At 40.7% G+C, this 19,120-nt stretch overlaps 1 protein-coding gene across 2 annotated transcripts; it reads right to left on the bottom strand.

Annotated features, from left to right (window-relative positions):
* Nucleotides 1–2,036: 2,036 nt before the first annotated feature.
* On the bottom strand, nt 2,037–18,498 carry c1qtnf6b (C1q and TNF related 6b). Of its 2 annotated transcripts, none has more exons than XM_086294939.1 (3): nt 18,225–18,498; nt 12,865–13,057; nt 2,037–4,431 (listed from the first exon to the last, which is right to left on the bottom strand). In XM_086294939.1, the coding sequence occupies exons 2-3, from the start codon at nt 13,043–13,045 to the stop codon at nt 3,884–3,886; spliced, it is 729 nt and encodes a 242-aa protein (XP_086151065.1). In that variant the 5' UTR covers nt 13,046–13,057; nt 18,225–18,498; the 3' UTR covers nt 2,037–3,883. The 2 variants fall into 2 exon arrangements, with proteins under 2 accessions (XP_086151065.1, XP_086151064.1); XM_086294938.1 differs by lacking the exon at nt 18,225–18,498 and adding an exon at nt 18,112–18,219.
* Nucleotides 18,499–19,120: the final 622 nt, after the last annotated feature.

Raw genomic sequence — 19,120 nt, forward strand, 5'->3', positions numbered from 1 at the left:
TACCAGCAAATTCAGCCCAAGGTCAGGCTGTGCAGTGCTCACAGAAACTGAAAAAACAAACAAACCAAGAGTTACGTCTCATCTCTATGCTCTTTAGTTTGCAAAGTTCTTCTAGAAGAACAATGTCTTTTGCATGTCTCCACTTTGGACATTTGGACCAAGTGGCGATATTTGGCCATAATGCACACACTTGATGAAATCTAAACACCACAGATCAACGCAAACACCTCACACCAACTATCAGCACAATGGTGGAGAGGTGATGGTTTGGGCTTGTTTTGCAGTCACAGGACCTGGGCACCTTGGAGTCACTGAGTCAACCAAAAACTCTGTTTACAAAAAAATGTAGAATTGCATCATCGTCTGGGCCGGCAGGTTGAATTTCTTCAGCTGCCTCAGGAAGTACATCCTCTGCTGGGCTTTCTTTATGACAGAGGTGATGGTGGGCTCCCACTTCAGGTCCTGTGTGATGGTGGTACCATGGAAGTGGAATGAGTCCACAGTGGTGATGAGGGTGGCAGTCAGGATGATGGGGGGGGGGAGTGGGGCTGCGTGCTTCCTGAAGTCCACAGTAATCTCCACTGTCTTCTGGGCATTCAGCACACCAGACGTTCAGCCTCCATCCTGTTGGGCCACAGGTGTCGAACTCCAGGCCTCGAGAGCCGGTGTCCTGCAGCTTTTAGATGCGTCCTTGATCCAACACAGCTGATTTAAATGGCTAAATTACCTCCTCAACATGTCCTGAAGTTCCCCAGAGGCCTGGTAATGAACTAATCATTTGATTCAGGTGTGTTGACCCAGGGTGACATCTAAAACCAGCAGGACACCAGCCCTCGAGGCCTGGAGTTTGACACCCCTGCTGTGGGCAGACTCAACCCCGTCCGAGATGAGTCCGATAACTGGTTAGTTTGTAATAGTCTTCAGGTGCTTCAAAGAGCAGGGGGTAAAGTGGAGTTTGTACTGTGTGCGATGATTATTATAGATCATCTAAATGAATCTGTAGCCCACCTTTCTACCTGAAGAATGCTGCCAGACGCAAAATGAGAATTTCATTACTGCAGTGATAGCTGGTGTTTTTCACTCATCGGGGATAATTGGAAGGAAAATGTGTCTCAGTTGCTTGTTCATTGTTTAAGTTTAATGGGATTAGTTGAAACAGCCTGAACCGGACGGTTGTTTTCATGAATCCTGTAAACTTGAAGTTAATTGAGCTTATCGCTTTAACCGACTGTGAGAGTATTTATTTTAAGTGCTGTTGTTGTTAATGGGCAACATAGTGAGCCAGTTTACACACTATGTGTAAAGCTTTTCCCATTAGACTTCTTATTGCCAATAGTTTTGCTGGTTTTGCCACTGGTTCACTGCTGATTTATTTCTCTCTCTAATGGTGCATTTAATTGCCTTTGATGTAAAGAGTATCTTTTACTCAAATATATATTTTGACCCATTTATTTGCACGTAAATATTCTGTCTGTAATGGCAAAACATAGTAGGAAAAGCTAAACCAAACCAAATTAAACCCCTAAAGTACTCATTTGAACTAACAGCTTGCCTGCTGTGCATGTTGGAACAGGCTCCACTAGTCTGGGCAAATGATCCAGGAAAGCTGTCCTGCTTTGTTTCCCATCACAGTTTTCAGATCTCCATCGAAGGCTTCCTCCCCGAGCCTCCCTGAGGACGGCATTACAGCTAATGGGAGATATATGGCCAAACAGATGGAGCTGGCATGCTGTGGACTCATCCGCTGTCTCTCAGAGTTTGAGATGGGTTTTTGTTTGCTAGTTTGTTTGTTTATTTTAGAAATCTGGCCAGTTTTCAGACTTGATCACAAGTGTCATTCCCCTCATAAGGTTGAGTGGCCAAGCACTAATCTGGAGGGTGCAACATGAAGAGAATTAGACAGGTGAGGAAAATCTTCCAGAATTGTTAACACACAAAAAAGCTCTTTTGAATCTTGACACAGTATAGAGCTCTTCATTTGATATAAAACTACAAGCCCTTTTGTTGCTCACTAATACAAATGAGGAGAGACTTGGTTTGTGAAGGGAATACTGTTTTTATATGTTATATAAACAAACACACGTAGACATACACAGTCCAGACCCAACAGCTTAAGTGGTAAAACATATTAAAGCTATTATAGAAAGCTCATTTACAGACATTTACATAAACTGCTCTGCAGCCTCAAGTCCCTAAAACAATAAACAATAACTGTCAAATACATTCCTGAATTTGATAAAAGCACCGTATGTATTTTCATATGCTGGGAAAGTGGTCAGCTCACCAAAATTACAAAAAGACAATAATGTAAATCCAGTTGTGCAATATTTTCCTGCCACGTCACTGCAAATATAAGCACTCGAGTTGGATTATGATTTTCGTTATGTATGAGAGCAGATGCTCACAGCCATTGTGATCCACTTGAAAAAAAAAAAAACGGGCTGGAGCTCACTAGCAAAGAAGAAATGTGAAGGAGTGAGAATGAGAATGACTCGACCTCAACGATCTCACTGCCGTTAAGTATTTGTAGGTAAATATAATTACAACTGCTTGTTTTGTTTTGACAAACAAATTATGATGTATGCAAATATTTATCTGTATTATTTTTCTTCTTCTTTTGAGATTGAACGACCCACTCTGATTTCTTTTGTATTTGTTTTATTATTGCTCATCTTCCCTGTGCCTTGTCCCCGATGTTCGTATTTTGCATTCTCATGCATGACCTCTGAACTGCTCCATGATCTTTGCCTTTTCCCTGCACCTCATTTGGATCGTTTGCTGTGCTGTCTGATTCTGACAGTGTGATCTCTGACAGTGTTTTGCATTAAAGATTGGGATGTTTGGACTTTTACCTGATGTCTTGTGTTTGGGTGCATCCCTGTAGAATTTGTTCCACAAAAATTCTGCAAATATTTGGTAGCATTTTTGTAATAAAACTCACAACTAAGGGTGTAATTCAATGTATTTTATATGAAATTACAATGTAATTATATTTACCGGCAGGTACATAAGAGGGTAACAAGTCAGGCTTTTGCAAGAAACCTGTAAAGTAATTTTAAGTATTCGGTTACTTGCAGTGAGTAAATTATACTTTGAGTAAATTACAGTATAATGTGTAAAGCCTGGAAGTCAAATGTGTTTAAGTCCCTCCATAATGTAATAATTTCCTGTAAAGCACCTGAGGATATGCAATGCTTAAAATCGACCCTGTTGTCTGTTAGCTGGTGTTTCGTGGAGTTGCATAATGTGTATGCAATCATTTTATATTAGGACAGTGGATCTTTTAGATTCAGCATTTCCATTTCTGCATGGCTCCATACAGATGGTGGAATGGTGGCGGCTGTGGGACATTTTTGTAATTTGGATGAACTGACATTTTAAATTGCTTCTGTGAAAGAGGACATTTGTTTAATGAATAGCCGACTGCCACAATACATTTCACTCTGACAGATTCTATGTTGCTAAGAGGCATCGCACCATAAATGTCACGTAAAACTGATTGCACAGATTTTAAACTCCTGAAAAATTGGTGTGACGTCTGATTAAAAAGTACCTGAAAGCAGGTGATCATGGGAAATGGCACAAAAAGTAAGATCTTTGTACGATAAAGTATTTCTAGTACAAAGTAATTATTTAAACTTTTTTCCCCTATGCTGTACCAGTTGTGCCTCCTATTTCCTTTTTCTTTTTAAGGTTTAGATTTAAGCATTTTGGGCAGTCTTTATTTAACAAAACAGCATTTTCCTCTCTGGGTTGAAAGGAATATTTAAGCACCTAAATTGTTTTGTGCGCTAATAAGTACCTGTTTCTTGGCACAAAGTAATATCCCTGGGAAAAAGACTTAGTAATTGGACCCACACAGCCTCTCCATCCTGCCTTCTCCTCACTGGATGCTGGGAGCCACCAGGTATCCGTTGAAGGTGATGTAAACATCCACGTCGTCGCTGTAAATGGCGTTGTCCCGCTCCCTTTTGTAGAGCCGCACCCAGACCTCGTCATTCAGAGCCAGATCCAGCATGACGCTCTGACTCTGCATGATGGACCGCTCGCTGGGCTGAGCGTACAGGATCACCTGCTCCTTGTCGTTGTGCATCAGGTGGAGGTATGTCTCCTTAAAGTTCCACGTGTGGATATTGACGTTGAAGAAGTAGATCCCGGGCACGTAGCAGTAGAACTTGCCTTTGAACATGTTAAAGTGCTCGTAGAGGTTGACAAACACAGTGTCAAACACCAGCGCCTGGTAGTAGTCCAGGCTGTGCAGGGATTTGCGGCGTCCCACAGAGAAAGAAGAGTGAGGGATCTTGCAGGCGTCTCCGGGTGCACCTGCTTGGCCTTTGCTGCCTTTAGGGCCCATGGGGCCTCGGTAGCCAGGAGCGCCCTCCAGACCTGGTTTTCCGGGTGTACCTTTGTCTCCTTTGTCTCCTTTATCACCTAAAGGGACAAAATGAAACATGAACAGGGAGGAAGACAGAAAACCCACACGCGTGACTTGCATGTTTGAATATTTTAACCCTTTAAAGCCTGAACCATGAAATAATTGCCAGAAAATTCTATATTCTTGAAAATATAGTGTTTAGTAAACCTTCTGATGAAATCTTTCATTTTTAAATTTCATAAATGATTTTATATGAGTAGAAGTCTCAAAAACTCACAGGCTCAACACATGTATCAAATGTGATACACTTGGCTTAACAGGGTTAAAAGTAAAGCTCTTAACAGACATTTTAATAAAGAAGAGGTTAGCTTTTGCAAAATGAGATATACTACTGCTCACTGTACCCATTAATAGCAAAGGCATGTCAAGACCACATTAATTTATTCCCAGCTGGCTGCACCAGATGTTTCTTTCTTCCAAGAACTCAAAGTGATCTTGCCATTTAGCAAAGTGCAGCATTTAGTTGGATTCAAAGATTTTCTCTCAACTCTTCCATTTTCAGGTCTCCGTTTTATTGTGCGCACAGTACCTGCCTGAACTTTTTCATAGTGGCTACAAATCTAGAAGCAGCAACAAATTCCAGTAAACCTTTTATATCTGACATTTCAAATCCTGCTTATAAATCTAAAGGAACTCTTTCATTCAAAGTAGTGCTTATTTTAAACTTGACCTCCTCGTGGACTTTAAGACGAAATGTTCGGGTAGACCTTGTGAGGACAGCATGTCTGTAAAAAGCAGTTTGTTTCCAGAATCTACTGCCTCATTAAATTTGAAGTAATCACAGCCAAAGACCAGAAGGAACTGTAATCATTTCAGTTAAACACATTTATTTCTCCTTTTTCTGCTGCTGTTCTAGGCATCTGAAGGTGAACTACTACTGCTGACACCCTGAGACAGCACATGAGCTCTACTGGAGGAATGAGCATCATTCTTCTAAAACTGACTTGGAGCTTTCGTGATGACGCACTGTTTCATAAAATCTCCCTTAAAAGAACAAGTAGGGGTTGGTGCAATCCAAAGGTATCAAAATGGTCATCTAGCCTTGCTTCCTTCAAATTGCCTCCCTTTTGGCCATACAAACTGATTGGTGTATGAATTAAATGCACCAATCAGTCATAACATAACAACACCACCTGTCTAATATTGTGTTGGCCCCCCTTTTGCTGCTAAATCTTCCCTGACCCATCAAGGCACGGACTCCACTAGACTCCTGAAGGTGTGCTGTGGTATCTGGCGCCAAAATGTTAGCAGCAGACACTTTATGTCCTGGAAGTTGCTAGGTGCGACCTCCGTGGATTGGCCTTGTTTGTCCAGCACATCACACAGTCGCTCAATTAAATTGAGATCTGGGGAATTTGGAGTTCAAGCCAACACCCCAAACTCGTTGTTGTGCTCCTCAAACCATTCATGAAGAACTTTTGCTTTGTGGCAGGGAGCATTATCCTGCTGGATGAGCCTCCAGTCATCAGGGAACACCATTTCCATGAAAGGGTGTACATGGTCTGTAGCAGTGCTTAGGTAGGTGGTACAAGGTTTCTCAGCAGAACATTGCCCATCACACTGCCTCTGCCAGCTTGTCTTCTTCCCATAGTGCATCACTCTCACACTGCCATCTGCTTGATTTAAAAGAAAACGTGATTCATGAGACCAGGTCATCTTCTTCCATTGCTCTGGTATCCAGTTCTGTTGCTCACATACCCATTGTTTCCAGGAGTCAGCATGGTCACCCTGATTGGTGGCTGTACAGTCTTCTACATAACAGCCTGCGATGCACTGACATCTTTCTATCAAAAACAGCATTACATTTTTAAGCTACAGTAGCTCATCGGTTGGATTGGATCAAAAGGACCAGCCTTCGCTCCCCACGTGCATCAGTGAGCCTTGGCTGCCCACGACCGTGTCGCTGGTTCACTACTAGAACACTTTTGATAGATTGATAGACTGACCACTGCAGACCAGGAACACCACACAAGAGCTGCAATTTTGAAGATGCTCTGACCAAGTCATCGCAGTATGGCCCTTCTATCAAGCACATGAACTGTGAGAACACAATGTTTTCTTGCTCCCTAATATATCCCAGCCACTAGCAGGTGAAAAGATAATCAGTTTTATTCACTTCATCACTTTACCTGATTGGTGCATGTTCAGCTTAAAATATGTTTTTAAAAAAATTACTTGGATATGTTTTCCTAGTTTTTATTTGCTCTTTTCTTGTTTATATCTGTCTTCCCTGGATTCTGCTAAGCTGCCACCACACGCCACCAAAACGTCCTCTTGATTTTAAATTTAAATGCGATGTGACAACAAGCTCTAAAAATGATTAATGCGATTTTGTGACTACTGACTGAAATGTCTCTATTTAAGCGAACATTTTGAATGGTGCTATTATTCCTGAAACACAAGAGAATACTTTTGAGCTGATTGTACATTTGCATGTCAAGTGACACTGCTTATTCGGTAAGCCTTCCTACATGCCATCACCATATCGCTGTGGAACAGCTGTAAAAAGATGTGAGCCAAGAAAAGGCTCAGGAATACATAAACAGAAGCTAATTTAGGAGCAGTGCAGCTTACTGAAATTATGGGATGAAAAGTGGGTGACCATTTTCACTTTCAGCTGACAGCAGAGTTGGCTCAAATCTATCTATCATCAAGGATCTACGTGCAACTTTATTACAGCAATATTCTAGGCCAATTCGAAGATGGCTTGACAAGCCTAAAGGCAAGCACTTGTGCTCCCTATTTTCTGCCATACATACTGACTGGCCGCTTCATTACACCTATTCAACTGCTCGTTAATGCAAATATCTAATCAGCCTGTCACATGGAGGAAGCCTAGTGCATTTAGGAATGTAGACGTGGTCGAGACAACCTGCTGAGTTTAAAACTGAGAATCAGAATGGAGAAGAAAGATGATTTACGTGACTCTAAAACTGGCATTAGTTCTAGATGGGCTGATTATTGCAGAAACTGATGATCTTCTGGGATTTTCCAAAACAACCATCTGTAGGGTTTACAGAGAATGGTCCAAAACAGAGAAAATATCCAGTGAACAGCAGTTCTCTGGGTGAAACTGACTTGTTAATGTCAGAGGTCAGCGGGAAATGGCCACACAGCTTTGAGCTGATAAGAAGGCAACAGTAACTCAAAAAAACATTAATCACAACCAAGGAATGCAGAGATGCTTCTCCCTTGCAGCAGAATGGCTACAGCAGCAAAGGACTACAATTTTTGACACAGGCTCACCAAAATCGGTCAATAGAAGATTGAAAAAATGTTGCCTGGTCTGATGAACCTCAATCTCAATTTCTGATGCAACTTTCAGATGGTCAGAACTTGGCGTAAACAACATGAAACTATGGCTCCATCCTGCCTTGTACTGTCCCAATCAAAAATTTAAGACCACTTAAAAAATGGCAGAAAATCATATTTTGCATTGTTGGATCTTGACAAGGTTCCAAGCAGAGCTTCAACATGCAACAAGAAGAAATGGGAGTGAGACAAAACATATTTTGAGCATGCAATTTATTAGAAACAACGTTTAAACGGAAACAGGCTGTTTATCAAAAGTTTAGGACCACATGCCAAGAGTTCATGATCAAGAGTTCAGGCTAGTGGTGTTAACTGTTTGGAAGATACTGGGGATCATATTATTGGTTGGGTTTTCTCCTAAATACTGTAGTGCCTGTACAAAGAGATTACACTATAGCTTTTAGAAAAAAAACTGGTGTATGATAGTTTCGTCAGTTTTGAGAGGCTCTGAGGTTATAGGGTGATAAAAAGAAACCTGTAAATATGACTTTCTTGCGAAGTCTTGCTGAGCTTGCTCTGCATTATTTTAGGCAACTAAAACTTCAGTTATGAGTTAAACACCTCTGGGATCGCTAAACCCCACAGGAAGAAGCCACAGTGCTTCCCTCTTTAACCATGACCAACACTTCCTGTAGAGGTAAGCACTGCTCATCCTCTCCACAGAGCCACAGTGACGTCTCCAGCTGTGACCAGCGTCCAAGCAAAAAAGTCCCGAGCAGAGTTACAGCAGTTTCCACAAACAGTAGCTTAGCAGCACATCTGGTCACAATGACCTACAGTGAGTGACTTATCCGGCAATAATACACAGTTACTGTTACATGTTGCAAAATACTTAGATGAGAAAAAACCCATTGTTTCTTTGGTTTGGAAACCTTTACATGTTTTTTAACCTATTTTTAACAAAAAATAAAAATATAAAAAAATATAATGGCAAACAAGGAAATGGTTCTAAGTGTGAAATATACACGTTTACGTCATGGGTTTTAATTTAATTACTAACTTTCATGTGCTCATTTTAATACATACACTATATACAACATAGAATAGTATTTTAAATATCACTAAGACTTGCTGTTGCTCTTCTTGTAGGCAAATATAGGTCTATGACACTGTAGGTTTAGGATATTACGATCAGATGGTTATGAGTCACTGAATGTCTGGAAAAAGATCACAGACGTTGCTCCTTTCCCAGGCCCGAGGCCTCAAAAGTAGTATACATGGCGGTATGGGCGGAGATTGTAACAGCAGTTACAAGTGGAAAGTTAAAGAGATGAGAATTGCTGCACAGATTCAGGAATGACTGCAACAATAAACTTGTTATCAAAGAGAGTCACATGCACTTAAAAAAGCACCAATTAGCCAATGGTATTGTTGCTTTTCTTTACAACTATGCAGCTGGAATGTGGACACTGCTGTTCCATGTATCAAGTACATCAAGCAACACTTCTTTTTATTTGCTTTTGATTTACTTGGGATGAATCTAGAGTCCGAAAGTGGATCAAGACCCACAAGTTGAGCAACTTAAAAGATAAATTTTAGATAAACATGTTAATTTGGGAACTGAAAGTACACTGACACTGAAAGCAGCAAACGTTAAACTGCAGGGTTTCATAGAAACAAACATAAGATCCTATTACTAAAATTAAGCAACATTGCACGACACCAAGACTTAACTCCAAAGTCATGCATTTTGGAATCAACTTGACAGAAAGGCAGACATGAAAGGTCAGAGGTCAAATGTGACCTGATAATTGGATGGAAACTATAACGTGTATTTAAACAATACCTAAATGTTGCAAATACAAACTAAGGCAACAGATTTTTAAGCATAGTTTTAGAGATAAAAGACATTTTATGAAAGTTTGGTCTTATTTGACCTTGAAGAAGCCGTCAGAGGCACAAAGTAATTATTATGATGGCTAATATGTTAGGATGAGTGACAAGCCCTGATCAGAAGACCTGTGAGTCCTGCTGGTGACATATGGATACAAACGTTTGCTAATATAGGTGGGCGATTCACCATGCACAGCCCTAAAGGTGAACAACAGAACTTTTTCCCCGAGTGCAGTCAACTGACACTGAAGAAATCACCTGAATGTTGCATTTTCAGTCAGTCATCCAGGTGATTTCTTCAGTGTCAGTTGACTGCAGGTTTCCCCAACCTTATAAAAAGTACATTATAGGCCGTGAGTTCAGTATTATGATCATTAATATACAAATTGTCATGACCTTTGATGAATGGCCATGAGTACCATTCACAGAGAGCTGGTTAAATGCTGCAGTTGTAAGACGTTTCAAAATGCACCATTAGGCCCCCTCCTTGTTTCTACCAATAAAAACACAATGTCCAGATGAACAGAATCAGGTTTCTGGGATTTTGAGGATGGATCAAGACACCAAATTAACTTTTCAATGTAATGCTACTAAAGGAAAATGTGTGGGTGTAAATTCTGATTTGCCCGTGACTGAAGGTTCGTGTTTCTTTTGAGAAATTTGGCAAACTGAGATTGACTTACTGACTATGGTTACACTGTTTGAGTAAAACCAACAGCACATACTGCTGCATTTTTGATCATGCACTTAGTTCAGTTTGCTTGCTGTGCAACGCAAAGTTGCTTCACATTTTGACTTCCCACTGAGTCCATGAAATTACAGTTGGACTTCGATGAGGAAAGTTGTGACATGGCACAAAAACACTTGAACTGTGTTTGCATGTGAGAAGCTTAATGATAGACCAGCAGAGACATTTTTGTGGTTCAATGGTTGGACTGGTTTACGGGTCAGAACAGACTTGGCACGTCCGGTAATCAAAGAACCAACAGATAAAACAACAGAGTGATGACACATCATCTGGATCGCTCTGGCTGAGTTGGCTGACTGACTTATCATATTAAACACACATGTTCTTGCAAATCCCTCTCCAACTCGATCTCTTGCATTGGGAAATCCCACTGATTCCCACTTTTTAACCCCACTGATTCTCTCACAACACTTCCCCCTCTTTCTCTTACCTTCATTGTATATATATATATATATATATATATATATATATATATATATATATATGTACTAGTATGTGCACGCACAGATAAAGCCACACAGATGCACAAACACTGACACTCAAAGTCTTCACTGTTGGCCTTCCTCACTGCCTGCAGTAACAGTAACTCAAACAAGCTGTCATGGATTTGACTGTGTAAGCAGGTGTAGTAAGCACAGGATCCACAGTGTTTATAGGACGGCAGATTAAGGAGTCAAACTGGACCACTTCCAAGTTTTATTTAATCTGCTTCTTTTTAATTTAAAGTGGGCCTGAGGTTAGTAGGACATGTTTTGTTGGTCCTTTTCCCCCACGTTCTGCTTGATGTGTGTCTATAGCTGTGTAACCGAGCCCACGTTTACTGGTGTTAATTTGTGGTTATTGAAGTAACCACGGTTTTGGTTTTTTAAAGAAAATACACAATGTAGGAACAATTTGCTCGGAAATATTTGTGATGTTGAAAGTGGGTTGTGACAAAGAGCTTTAAGATCAGGTAAGCTTTAAGGTTTCTCACATTTATTTTAATATTGCCCTGTAATTGGTAAGTATTAGTAGAAGCTAGTGCAACAAGACAACCTAGGACTTTTTGGACCACTGAAAATCTGGGACACCAAAGTAACTGCCTGCTTATTTGGCAATGCAGTCTAGAGCCTGGTGAATTATACTGTGGCAAGCATTGTTTTTCTCTCTCTAAATGGGTCATTTTGTAGTGTAATTATCTTTGAGTTTAGTTTAGACCAAGTCTGAGTATCCTGCAGCCCGTTTCAAATGAAGTTGCCCATTCTCTTAAAACTCATTGCACGAATATCAGGTTCAGGTTAGATGCAGTCCAGAATTGGATGTATGGTCAACCTGCCATTGGTTCAAACTCTGAACCCCATGAAGACTCTTAGTAACCTCCAGTAACACAGTACCATGTAAGTCAGAGGTAACAGACAGGGAACAGTCTGTTTATGTAGACTCCAAGTTAAAATGTCTTTACTGCAGAAACAAACATGTTTAGAGGAAGATACATAAAAAATACTAGCAGCCACCAGTGCTGGTCCTCAGTAGATACGAAGTCGGGTGTTCATGCTACCCACCCATCCAGCTGGCACGTTGGCAACAATACCCCTCGGTCTGTTTAAATCAGTGAACTGGACCTCTTTGATGTTTGTGGTGTTGGTGCTTTTATTAAATATTTGCAACTGTATTAAAAGTAATATTATTTGCCCAGTTACCGAACAGAATATCCAAGAAGTCTGTGATGGCCAGTATGTTGCCTGGATTCCTGACTATCTATCAGAGAGGCCTCTATGTGGCAGAAGACAGGAGACTTTACTATACAGTTTATAGCTGTATATATTATTGTGACGTGCTTTTTAACAAACTGCAAACTTCCCTCGTTTGGCCTTTGGGCTTTGGCTTGTTGACTGATGCATTTATTATAACAAAATGTCATTCCACCTTAATGAAATCCTTGCATACATTCATATTTTGATGCTGATATACATTTCCTACCACAGATACTGTGAAAAGCCACCATTGTCACTAGTATTTGGCTGCCTGCTGCTTTACAAAATGTTAAAAAGCGGCTGATTTTTGAAGTGGTTCCAGATTCCTTCTGTTGCGCGAGTATCTAATTTCCTTTTCACTGACAATCTCTCATTTTACTCTCAGTTCCACTTAGCCATCACTGCATGGCTACACTTAGTAGCTCTATTCCATTATTATAGATATGTGATTACTCTCCTGATTAAGGAGTACACACACACACACACACACACACACACACACACACACACACACACACACACACACACACACACACACACACACACACACACACACACACACACACACACACCTGGAAAAGGAAAAGCGCAGACTTTGTAAATGCAGCTTAAAATAGAGCCCTCGTAGTACACACTTTAAAGAGTGAATGATTTTTTTTTAGTAAATTAACAAGCAACGATTCTCCAGTCATGGTATCATTTGCATGATTGACCATCAAAGTGAAGCTGCAATTATCAACTGAACGCAGTCTGTAATCAGCAGTGTTTCAGAGCTTAACAGATGCTTTTCAAGTCCCTGGTACCTTTGAGGATGGTCATGTTAATGACAGTTCGGACTTCAGGCATTTGATACTGAGCCGTGGCTGCGGGAGAATCTTGCTGGTCGCAGCATCGTCTGCAGAGTCTGGAAGGAGACCTGGAGGGGGAGGGGACACAGCAAACCAAGGGAAGGAGCAACAGCAGCCCAAAACACCCCGACAACATGGCTGTCTCAACCTGAGGATGGAAGGAAAGAAAAGAAATAAGCAATCAAAATAATGGTAATGCTCCAGGACAATGTTAAACTGTATGTCCATATGAGGCCACAGTGATGGCAGATGTTTACAGATGCATGCAACTTTATGGCTCATATAATAATAATGGTGTTTTTACTCTCTGATAAAGAGGAATTTGAAAGTGAAAAACGATCAGCCCCCAAACCAACATTTTTTGGTTAGTTATGTTGTTTGTTGGTGTGCCGTATTTTTCACATTCCTGTGGAAATCTGGTCTATAAATCTGGACTGTAACTGCATCTTCTCAGGAGACAATGATATTGACAGTATTTCTCAGGTTTCTCTTGCAGCCCTTATTAGCCATTGTGCACCTACATCTAGTGATCTATACAAGATGTAATATACTACAATGCAATTTTACCATGACATTGTGGTTTTAGAGTTGCAGCAAGAAGTATTCAAAAACAAAGGCTTGAAAAAACCGTACTACTTCTTAAAAGTATGTTTGGCATTTTGAAATGTAAGAACTTAAGGTCAACTTGACAGACCAGATTATGTTATTTTAGGATTATCGTATAGTATCCAGAGGATCAAGAAGTGAAATATAAGCCTTTCTATAGACTAAAAACAAGAGTGAGAAAGTTTTCTGAGGCTGGAACTTTGATCACAATATAAAACAAAATTAATATTTTGGTTGAGAATCTTTTCAAAGCTGTTCACTACAAATGAAACTTGACTACATAATTGAAGGTTATGAAGAAAAAGACCCAAATGTGTCCATCATTATGTGCCTGTGTAACAGTAACCATAGCACAGACAATATGACACTTGATTGATGCTTTACCCAGAGTGCTTTATGGTAACGTGAGTACATATGTTTCCAAGATGCACAACCCAGAGTCAGCCAGACCCTCCCACCCCGAAACTGTAACCACTGAGAAACACAAGACCATAAAATCCATCTGGTTAAAAGGGGAATGCTACAATCTTTTCCTTTGAGCTTCCTTACACAACTAGAGACACAAACTTTGATGTTATATTAAATAAAAATCTCAAGATTAGTCTACATTGGGTTCTACAGTGAGCCCTAAGGAGCAGGGGATGTAACACTGACCAACTGACTGGTGGACAGTGAGCACCCCTCATGATGGATCTCAGCACATTTTGTTTTCTGCTGCCCTCAGCCTGGTTCTGCTCAAGGTTTCTTCCTGTTAAAAGGGAGATTTTCCTTCCCACCATCACCAAGTGCTAGCTCATAGGGGGTCATCTGGCTTTTGTCTTTATTATTGTATTATCTTTGCTTTGCTCGAGGCAGCTGTTGTTGTGATTTGGCACTATAAAAAATTAAATTGAACTGGAAACAATTGCCCAGTTTGTTGTTAACTACATATTGGCGCCTGTGGCTCAGGAATTAGAGCAGGCCATCTACATACTTAAAGGTTGGTTGATTGATCCCTGGCTGTTCCAGTCTGCATGCCAAAGTATCCTTGATACTGAACCCTGATTTGCTTCTGAATGACACATGTTGTATAAAGTGCTTTGAGTGCTCGTTTTCCCTAACATGACCAGCAACAGAAAATAGTCCATCAACAATTAATCAATAAAAATCTGAATATTGATCTAATATTTTTCCATTTACATGTGTTGTAATTTTCTGTTTTCTCAGAGAAGCATCTAAGTCTCTGAAAAAAGTCTTAATAAAAAACTTTATTTGATAGAATTAGAGGCCTGCTGCTGCAGGAAATGAAGCCCATGAGAGTTGTATTCTTAGGCCATAAAAACAAAACTGCATGTGCTTGTCTGGTCTGCATTTTTCACCTTTTCCTCTCATTCGCTCTTATCTATTTCATTTTCATCCTCAAACGCAACGCCTCTGAAAAGGAAAAGCATAACAGAACGAGAGGAAATGTTTGTGTGAGAAAGGAGAAAACTGAGGAAATGAAATAAACAGGGAAGAGACAGATGAGAGATTCCCTGAGGTTTTTACAGTGATGGATGAATGTTAAAAGGATTTGAGATGACAGATGGCGCATGACTGTGAGAAAAATGAAATAACTGGAGCGCTGCCCCAACGTTTTTATCTGACTACTGATAGTAAAATATAACAGTTATTATCTGCCTCGCTATTACAGCCTGTCAGATGTCACGCAACGCATCTCTGCTCTGTTCTCCAACATGTCTGAAAAATTAGGCTCAGATTTATCATATGAATTTGTATTTCTGTCATTTTGGCAATATTCAGCGGCAAATGCAACAAGAAATGGCCTTCGGTTCCTTTTAAAGACAATCCAGACTAAAGCTGTATTTCTGTCACAAAGCAGTAACCATAAGAAGAGGATGAGTGGTGCAGCTTGAAAGTGCTTACGTTGGAACGTTGAGCTGGTGTGGAAAATCCAAGTGATTATTTGGATTTTTTTCTTGGAAAGCTGTCAACTGTGGATTCACTGCAGTTGACACACAAAAAATATTTTGCAGACTTCAAAGAATCCCACATGCTACTGTATATTTGCTCTCCAGTTACCAGAGTGTCCCTGAATGGGTGGCTTATTTTTACAGTGTCACAGGAACGCAGTGCACAGGACAGGGAAGCGCTCAGCAGGCACTCTGCTTGACTGACTGGCAACCTGTCAGCTTATAAAAAGCCAACCCTTAGTGACAGGAAGTAATATTTCTACAGTCCCAAGATAGGAAACACTTGTTGAAATTATAGGTTTTGGTCAGTGGAGGCAGTGCCCAGCCGCTGTGCACCGAGATGAAGAAAAGATGCATCTTCTTGGGTTTTCTGAAGCAGCTTTTGCACCTCAACCTTAGATATTGAGAAGAATCGTGTCATTCTGATGTCCTTTCTCTCATGTGGCGTGCAGAAGGAAACATATGTGTTCTCACTAATGTAGGACTGAACACAGAGACAAGGACACTCACTCACACCTATGGCTCATTCAGAAGCATGAGCTGATATCTCTGTGTTGGTGTTGCTCTTATATTATGACACTAGCACTGGTCAAGGATCAACTGGCAGCAGCCAAGAAGTTAGCTAACGTACTTAAAAACTATCGCTAGCAAACCTACATTTGGCCAACAACAAAGCAAACTAAATAAAATATTTGTTCGTTGTATAAATGAATGAAGAAAATGCTTAAAATGTTGACCATTTGTTCTTAAAGAGAGTTTTATATAAAACTCAAAGTTATGACATTACAAAAATTACAATTACAATGTTGATCCTGGACCAACATTATTATGATGGGAACAACACCAACACGGGGATATCAGATACATCCATTTAGAATTAGCATTTCACCTGTAACAAGCATGTGTTTGCACTGTGAGCGAAAACCAAAGTTACCAGAAAGGACCAACACAGGCAGGAGGAGAACGTGTGTACCTCTGTCTTAACAAGTCCTAAAACAGTTCAGGGCTCCAGCGTGTTCATGAAAACAGCCTGAACAGGTCAAAACTTCAGCAATATTTGTGCCATATAAAAATACTGTACAAATGCCTACATGCATATCAGCGAACCAACTAGAGGGACTATCATGGTGTCATGCGTGTGTCCTACGTAGCGCCTATGCATAGCTTTTCAGACCATGTCCACATATTGTAGCTATTAACTATCACCAGGGGGCAGTGTCTGTGGGGCTCACTATTAAACCAATCAGCTTTTGACCCATGTATGCCATCCTCACCTTCAGGCCAGCACTGTTGCTTTTTGTAGGACTGCATGCAACCACATACGTATAGGATGCATATCTCACATCCTTCACCCTGATAGCTGAATATCAACACAAATGAACACCAACAAGGTTATATCAATTCTGCTTCAAAGGATGGGTTGGAAATGTGATCATGTGGCTTCAGGCCAATCATTGTAAATGGCAAAGGTGAGGGTCGAGCATGGGTAGCAACATTATTTGATGCATGAGTGCATTTAAAGGTATTGTTTAGGATTTGCCCCTAAAAGTACCACTTGAGGTCCTCCACGTTGGTCTAACCTGGTATATCCCATCCAGTACTCACCCGATTGGCAAGAATATTTATTTATTTACTGATTGATTGATTTTTAATAATTAATATCATGGTCTCCAAAAAATGAAGTGACATTTCCTCCAGCACCATGTGTTATCCTTTTGTGGCTTTTGGTAACACGTCTTGGCATGACCGTAACATTTGTCACAGATCTCCGTGGCAGAGGATGCAGCCAGTTCTTACTAAATTGCTTGTTGCAGTTTCAGAATCAAATCTCCACCTGTCTTTAATAAGTTCTACATTTACATGCTTAGGTTTTTGAAAACTAATGACCACATTAATGACCTGCCTTACTGAAGACTATGTGGTAACCTTCCATTCAGTGTGTTTCTGCATTTTGGCAAAATTTGAAAATACTGCAGAAATGTTAAGGGGGATAAACAGAAACATGAGTTACACTTGAAGATTTCGGGCAAACACACAGCAGGCTGACACACCCTTGGCCTTATTTTATTATGCAACATGCTGTCAAATTGATTAGGCCACACGTTCAGCTTGCTTTAAGGCAGGAAAAGAAAGTGTGCAACAGACGTTTTAAAGTTACTGAAAGCTGTGCAACTACAAAGGCAATAACAATTAGTCAGATTTTATAGCTGGTTTAATATCATCAAACGGGAACAAAAATTAATCTCTTACATCATACTCTACCAACAAACATCACCCCAATGCGTGCCTGCGTGTGTGTGCGCGCGTGTGTGTCTGTGAATCATAACAAGTAACAACCACTAATCAGCTGATCAACACACACTGCACTCATGCAGCTGTTATAATGAATTGGTTTAAGAAGCCACGTCTACAACGCCAGAGCATCAACTTGGCATGCATCTGCACTCCGGATAAAGCACATACGCGCGCACACGCACTCAATGTCGGGCAGTAGGCCGGCGCGTGAGAGCGTGCGCGGTGATATAGCTGCCGGGGTAAGTTTGCAAAAGAAAAAAAAAGCTACTGCTGAGTTGGCGACTTGTGAATAACTTCTTCAGCCTCTGCACGTCTCTGCAAGCGCACCGCCGGCTGCTTTTTTCTTTACCTTCATTCACCGTTTCTTTTCCTTTTTTTTTGTACAGCATTACGATGCAGAGTCGGTCGATTGTCATAAAGTCGCTGTCACATCTTGTCAGAGTGTCTGGTCGCTTTTCTTACCTGCAGGAGTCTCAGACGAGGAGGAAAAGCAGACTGCTGGTGTCAGACTGAGAGGAGGAACAACTGAGAAGAAACCTCTCTCACTCTCTCTCCTATACACACACATTCCTCCCTCCCACTCCTGTATATAACCTACCCTCACACACACACAGCACAACAAATCCTCCTCTTTCATCAAATAACATAAAGTCAGTGTTACTCCCTTCTCCCTGGTGTGTTCATTTCCTGCAGCCCCTCCTCCACACAATCTCTCTCTCCTTAAACTCCAGATCCATCATTCTTACTTAACAGAGAGTCAAGATAGCTGCGTTTCCATCCAGGAGTTTTATAACAGGGAGCTCAAAGTGGCACGAGGAGCTGTCACCACCCAAACTCTAATATAGGTCATCGCTCTCCTCTGTTCAGGCAGCGCAGATGCCCATGACTCAGATTCTGGACTGCAGCAACATACTTTCATTTAATTTGTTCCATTTCAAAACTATCACCGTCATAAAGTCCTGCTGTAGCTGCTGTTAAGACTGTGAAAATGCATAACCAGCATTTTCTTTTCTAAAACATGTGCTGCAGAATATCAGAATGAATTCAGCAGGCATGGGAGTATCTATCATCTGGGTGTCCTGGTGGTCCAAGCGCATGTGTGCACAAAATAAATAATTTAGCCAATTTAGATTCTGTTTATTTTGTTTTATTGGTATATCAAATTGTTCTAGTTCTTAACAAAAATGTTATTGACATTTTCTTGGTGTCTTTAAAAAACAACATTACTAAAAGTGGCAGGCAGCCATGAAAATCATAGGTCAGACAGCTCATCAAAGACCTCAGTCCCTTTATGGACAGTGTGTTACAATAAGCCTGGGGAATTTCGTGTGACCCAACTCACATCCTGTTCTCACAAT

The sequence above is a fragment of the Aulonocara sp. 'chitande type north' Nkhata Bay genome, linkage group LG6 (genome assembly GCF_057382095.1).
Source record: "Aulonocara sp. 'chitande type north' Nkhata Bay isolate Kocher_YH1m ecotype deep benthic linkage group LG6, A_spYH_male_GT1.1, whole genome shotgun sequence".
Taxonomy (NCBI): domain Eukaryota; kingdom Metazoa; phylum Chordata; class Actinopteri; order Cichliformes; family Cichlidae; genus Aulonocara; species Aulonocara sp. 'chitande type north' Nkhata Bay.

Coding starts and splice junctions, on each gene's coding strand:
- c1qtnf6b (XM_086294938.1), bottom strand. Junction 4,432..12,864: donor TAACATGACCATCCTCAAAG/GTACCAGGGACT, acceptor TTGTCCCTTTAG/GTGATAAAGGAGACAAAGGA.